The sequence below is a fragment of the Dermacentor andersoni genome, chromosome 1 (assembly GCF_023375885.2).
Source record: "Dermacentor andersoni chromosome 1, qqDerAnde1_hic_scaffold, whole genome shotgun sequence".
Lineage (NCBI taxonomy): Eukaryota > Metazoa > Arthropoda > Arachnida > Ixodida > Ixodidae > Dermacentor > Dermacentor andersoni.
The window spans coordinates 89,334,649-89,340,807 of record NC_092814.1 but is presented as its reverse complement, the minus strand read 5'-3'; the positions used below and the strand labels follow the sequence as shown (position 1 = coordinate 89,340,807).

Below are 6,159 nucleotides of genomic sequence, written 5' to 3'. Positions count from 1 at the left end.
GGAATCACCAGTTAGTATTCCGCAATCTACTGCAGGTGACCTGCTACATCAAGGTATGTTTTCTATCGATCTTGAAACTGAATATTTATTCACATTTAATATATATACAAACAAATGGGTACACATAACGTACCCTTCGTGCATAGAATGACTCGTCATATCAGCCACTTCTTTCATAGGAAGCAATGGTGCAGTCACACTGGGATTTTACCGGCCAGTTGTTCCCTTTGAGGGAAGGATACAATGTATTTACTGTCATGTTAAGGACCTTGGGCAGTCATCAGGCTGCTATGACGTCTGCTACAGCGAAAGTGTTTCTAAATTTGTATGTATGTATGTATGTATGTATGTATGTATGTATGTATGTATGTATGTACGTATGTATGTATGTATGTATGTATGTATGTATGTATGTGTGTGTATGTATGTGTGTATGTATGTATGTATGTATGTATGTATGTATGTATGTATGTATGTATGTATGTATGTATGTATGTATGTAAAATGAAGAACTGAATTAGAGCTGAACGCCGTTGTTGTCCAATATACTGCGAAGAGGGTGCAGAGTAGCTGTAAACGTAAAGAGAGCTGAAAAGCAGGATAAGGGAAGCAGGGGGCTGAAGAAACACTTCCCAGTTAGTGCCAAGAAGTCCTCGGTCGGATTCTGTCGTATTCGCGGGGCTCCGGTTCTTGCCCGGCGCGGCGTCACATCGCGGAGCTTCGTGGCTCGATGAAGGCGTGGCCTGCGCCTCGATCGGGGCTGGCGTTGCTTCGGCGGTGCGCACCCGTAAACTTCCGCACGCGCGCGCGAGGGCTCCTTTGTCTTAACGGAGCGAGCCTGGGGGAGAGAATGGCCCCGGGAGGCGCATCTCCGCAAGACATCGCGAGGCCGGACTTGTTCTTATTAACGGCAGCGCATCAGGATGCACGGCCCTCGGCGGGGAGAGAGGAAAGGCCGCCTCGAGAGAGGAGAGCGCGGGAACCTGTTTCTTCTCCCTCGGTGGCTTTTTGCTCTTTTTCTTTCCCACAGACAGCGCCGTTTAGGCGACTTCTTTTTGGTCCCGAGTCTTGTCGGCTCGCTGACCAGTCCCGTCGAGTGAGTTTTTTTCTTCTCATTTCTTTTTCTTCGCTCCTACGGGAACAGCGAGATTTGCTCTTCTTTGATATTCTTACTTTTTGTCCATCGTGCTTATCATTGCTTGTGCCCATTTCGTTTGACGTTGCACGGACGGTATCTCCGCGGATGTATTTATGTTGGGACGTGATTTCGCGTATTACGCGGCGAAGAGGAAAGACGTGGAAAAAAAGAAAATGCTGGACACAACCGGGCGAGGTTACTTACCCCGGGCTCGTCCCCGCAGCGCCGGGTGCTGCCACGCGCACACGCTTCCTGCGGGACGAGCAACACGAGGAGGACATTGTATTTATTTATTTCTTGCGTGCGCTCTCCGTGACCGCAGAAACAGCTTGGCACTCGTGCGAGTCAGTCGACACGTCCGACATGGAGGCGCAGAGCTGCAATAAAGTCAAACTCTGGCTGCGCGTGACATAATTCGTTTCTCACGAATCACGAGCGCTGGGAAGTATGCATTTCCCGCCATACCGACCAAAGTTCGAACGGCGACAAGTGCGGTGAGATAAGGGCCGGCCTGCGGGGCGCAAATGTTGCGGGGGAGCCGCTGGCCCCGAGAATACAAGCAGGAAAGGTCGCGGCGCTTCTGGGCTCGGAAGGAAACTCGGGGCCCCCTCTCGGGACAAGGCAAACGACAGCGCGAGGAAGTTACCCGAGTGGCGGCCGAAGTTGCGCTGGCCGCCGCGCGCAAGAAAAGGCGCAGGTCGCGGGACAAAGCGAGCGCCGGCAGAGGCCACGTCGTCTGCTCGTATTCTTTTTCGACTGGCATTCTTTGTTTTTCTTTGCGCGCGCTCGTCCCCCTCCTCCGGCGGCCGGCGCGCGCGCGCGCGGCGCAGCCCGTTCCACCTGTTGCAGCCGGCGCGTCGACGTCACGATTGGGGGGAGAGGCACCTGTAGGCGGCCCTCCAATAGCGCGTCCCTCGCTCCCCCGTGTTGTTCACCTGTGGCGAGGGGGCCGCGACTGCAGCGCCCGCGCAGCCCCCCGTGGCGAGGAGCCGGCACAGTCCTTCTAGCGGGGCTGGTGTTGTCTCCTTGGTGGTGGTGGCGGTTATTGGACTTTTTGCCGGGTGTTTTGCTTTGGGGCTTGGTCTTTCCTCGGGGGGCTAACTTTCTTCCTGCGTCGCCGAAACTCTGCACAACTGCACCGGGGCAACACGCGCACAACGGCCGACGAGAAGACGGCATCGGCGGACCCCGACTTCCTTCTTGAACGCGCACACCCCCGCCGCCGGCAGCTGCTGCACAGTCGGACCATGCCGGCCAGCGCGTGGCCCCGCAACCCGGGCGGCCGCTGCTGAGCCGGGGGGCCGCCACCGATTCCTCCGTTCCACGGGGCCCCCGCACACAACATGGCCGCCACAAGGTTCGCCGTGGTCGTGCATCTGGTCACGGCTGGACAGCAGGGAGACGCGCTGGGCAGCGACGAGCAGGACACGGTCGTCTTCTCCTGGCTGGTCGTCGACCTGGCCAACAACAAGGTAGGCGGACCAACCCCCTCGAGGCCACGTGCGCCCCGAAACCTCGCGTCGCAACGGTGCTGGCCGCTTTCCTCGACCCGTACCACGCCGCGGTGTGTACGTGGCACCACGGCTCGTGATCTCTCACGAGAGAGCCACATCCTCGGAGGTCGCTTTCGCAACGCGCCCGGAGCAAGACGTCGCCGAACGGCGCCGCACATCGCCGAAAAAGGGACCTGTGGCGCAGGAGAAGCACGCAGCGAACAACGTTCCACAGCCAGAGCTCAGGAACGTTGTTCGTTGCCGCGTGTCTCGCGGAATTCCTGCGTTTGGCCATCGCGGCCGCATCGCTTTCCAGGCGCACGCGTTTCATCCATTGAACAGAAACGTGGCACGGATGTTGCACATTCTCCGCCCTCATTATTTACGGCACGACTCATGCTGCACCGCAGGTGGCTCCAACATGTGCGCCGCGCCACGTCGATCTCGCAGAGGGCCACTGCCCGCCTCAGCCCGCCGTTTTTTTTCTTCTTTTCTCTCTCCATTACCAGAGCTCCTCTTGCTGTGCTCGCGCAGATGCATGTGCGCCCTTTAGCGAACATCCGCTCAAATGTCACGGGTATTATCTTTTTTTTTTGCTCTTAAGTTGTTATTGTGCATAACGCATTCTTCGCAGCGGCGATGAAAGATCACCTTTCGATGCAGCTTTCGTGGCGTGTGCCCTTCGTACGTCGTAGTTGTGCAGCGCTTTTAAGGACTGAAAACGTCGACTACCCTTAGGGAAGGCGCTGCTGTATTGAACGCGTTTGTCGAAGAGCGTCCTCCGCGTGTTTCCCGGTGCGAAAACCGTGCGGCCGCGCGCGCCGACGCTCGAAAGTTGGACGCGAAGCCCACGGGGGCGACCTACCTCGTATCGCGACCCTCGCGGTGATAAGCGCGCTCTCCGATAAGTCCAATAATAGGGGAGCGTGGGAGGGTCTCCCCCCCCCCGCTTCCCTTCTCTGGCGCTTTTATCTCGCGTTGCTTGTTTAATTGTTCTTTGGCACTTTCGCTTGAGTTCGAGCAGGAGCTTGTTCAGCTAAACCACACATCTCGCTGCGGGCTCAACGATCGGGCGAACGAGCTCGAGTAGATCTCGAGGCGCAGTCCTTGCTGACCTCAGCGGGCAGGAATCTCACATAGGGTAATTAGGGTAATGAATAATAGCCCTACGAAGTATGTGAATCGAACAAGCTAGCACCCGATTCGTAGCAATAGCAATAATTATTCACTGTTATACTGCTTCTGCATCCTTTCGGGAAGATGTCTTTACATCCATTGATGGTCATGTAGATCGCCGATCGTTTCCATCCGTTCGCTCGGAAAGTGCTCACGTGCTGCCGGTATGCAGCTGGATGCTGCTTCCGAGTATGACCAACGTCACGTGACTCTGGCATATGCTGGTCTTAAACTCCACGAAGAACTGCAGTTCATGCTAAAATCAAGATATTAACAGAACGACAGCATGACATCCTTACGTTTTGCTGCCAAACTGTCGGACAACTATAAAGTTTGCATGTCGCAGTGGGAATAATAATTTGTTTTTGGGGTGGGAATATACTACTATAATCCTTATAACATGGTTGAACGATCCGTCATCAATATAAGTAGATTCTGCATGAAGCAATTAAACTGTATGTGCGCAATCCTGCAGAGCTTCTATTGAAGAGGAGCTTTTGACAGGAGAATCGTACACCTTAATCGCTTCTTATATTATGATACGATCCTGACCAAAAGGCAGAGTATCGACTGTGCGTGCGGACCAAAATTGTACACAAACATCATTTAGAAGCCCACCTTCGCTGTTGCTCGACCAGCTAGCCGGTGCTACCAACAAAAAGTATTTGTGGACTCCCAAATATTGATAAAAATTGGAGATAATAGAAGGGCTACAGCACTGCGATGTATTTCCAAGCGCGAAATCTCGACTGAACTTTCTTCTGGAAGCAAGAAGAGAGGAATGGCTACGATACACGCTTTCAAAGTTCTTTTTCACAACATCGGCGAAAGTCCGTGCGTGGTCAGCGGTTCGTTTGGCGTAAAGGAAGCTTCATTCATGTTATGCGTGTAACGTAAATCTTACTTTACGAACGAGGTTTAAAAATATGCAAATATTCAATATGTTAAGTAAGCAGATATATAATCCACTTTCAGTTTTTGTTTAAAAATATGCGTGAAGTTTTCTACGTGATTGTGTGCTTATCGCTTGTCAAAAGACAGTCGCAAAGTCGGAACTGGGTGCTGCCTTCCATTAGTGTTGATAACTACTGTACATGCTGAAGCGGCAGCACGACTTACACTAACCTGTGACGTAACACGAAGAGTGATCTCCAACGGGATTCTGTTTTTGGTTGCTAGCGGGTTCACGCTTTACAGTTCGACGTGCTCTCTTGTTCTCTGGTGATAAATCAACATTGGATGCAATGTTGTCCAATGTGGCACAACACGTAATTTCGATCTTATCCGTTTGCTTGTTAGACGAATGCGTTTGTGTGTATTCAGATTGCCGATACTAACCGAGACTTCACAGCACGCCGCTGAACAAACAAGGGTTCAGTTCCCTTAGCGATGGAGCAGGTGTCCATAACGGAAATCGATGAGGACGTCATGAAAAGTTGTGAGGATTACATTGCTTGGTTATAAGGCAGAGAGAAAGCAGCTCACATATTCAGCAGTGTTTGAAGTCAAATCTGCGGTTCCACTGATTTTAAGAGTTAAAACAAAGTTCTGAAGCGAACAATGGCATGGTCTGCTGCTTTATAGGAGCAGCTGTTCAGCTCTTTTGTGTGTCAAAATTTCGCTGTTCTTTGAGCGCGAAATGTGTATACTTTGTGCGTAGATAACAAAGACCACGTGGCGGTAGTAGCGCCATAGGAAGAAGCACGTTCTGTCGGCCCAGTAGAGCTACCGCCGTTACGGCTTGCTTTTGTCGACTCTACCGTGTAGACTAGATGCAGCAAGTATCCATTGCTGCAATATGCTGCCATTATTGGCATGGTGATTACATTTGCTGAAATGAGAAGAGGCGTTCGCTGGAGTAACACGTGCACTTCGAGCTAAGCCTACTGCCACCACGAATGGAAGTGAACTGCGTGCTGTTCGCGAGCAGGTGTCCACGCGTAAAAGCACTTGCGCGGAAATGCATTTCAATCATTTTTTTTTTACAAATTTGCTTGTGGAGGAAAACAGAGAAAGATCGCCGCATGTAATGTGCTGCGCCCTCCTCTTTCACTTCTTTGCTTCCTACTCTCCACGCGGGTGAGCATGGCCGTCCCTTTAAGGAGAAATTGCTGGCCTGCTTTCTTCGTTCTCTCTTGCGTGGTTTCCATAAAAACAAGAGCACTTACTACCAAATCATAATAACAAATAACAGTAATATAGATTGGACTAGATTAGAACAGCGTTCGACTTTGAGCCGGCATGTTTGCAACGCTTTGGTACCATTGTCACTGTGTGTCCAATTACCGAAACGCACTACTTTCTACCCGTTGTTTCCATTAGTTTCAATTTCAGGACTTACAATGTCCACGA

At 51.8% G+C, this 6,159-nt stretch overlaps 1 protein-coding gene across 3 annotated transcripts in view; it reads left to right on the top strand.

Moving 5' to 3' along the window:
* The first annotated feature begins 2,115 nt into the window (after positions 1–2,115).
* fus (epithelial splicing regulatory protein fusilli) overlaps positions 2,116–6,159 on the top strand; it is a 139,771-nt gene continuing 135,727 nt past the window's right edge. Inside the window, exon 1 of one of the 3 annotated variants that reach the window (XM_050191584.3) lies at positions 2,116–2,610. In XM_050191584.3, coding sequence (XP_050047541.1) covers positions 2,482–2,610 — 129 coding nt within the window. In that variant the 5' untranslated portion in view covers positions 2,116–2,481. The remainder of the gene's footprint in view (positions 2,611–6,159) is intronic. The other 2 variants (XM_050191582.3, XM_050191580.2) reach the window with 2 other exon arrangements.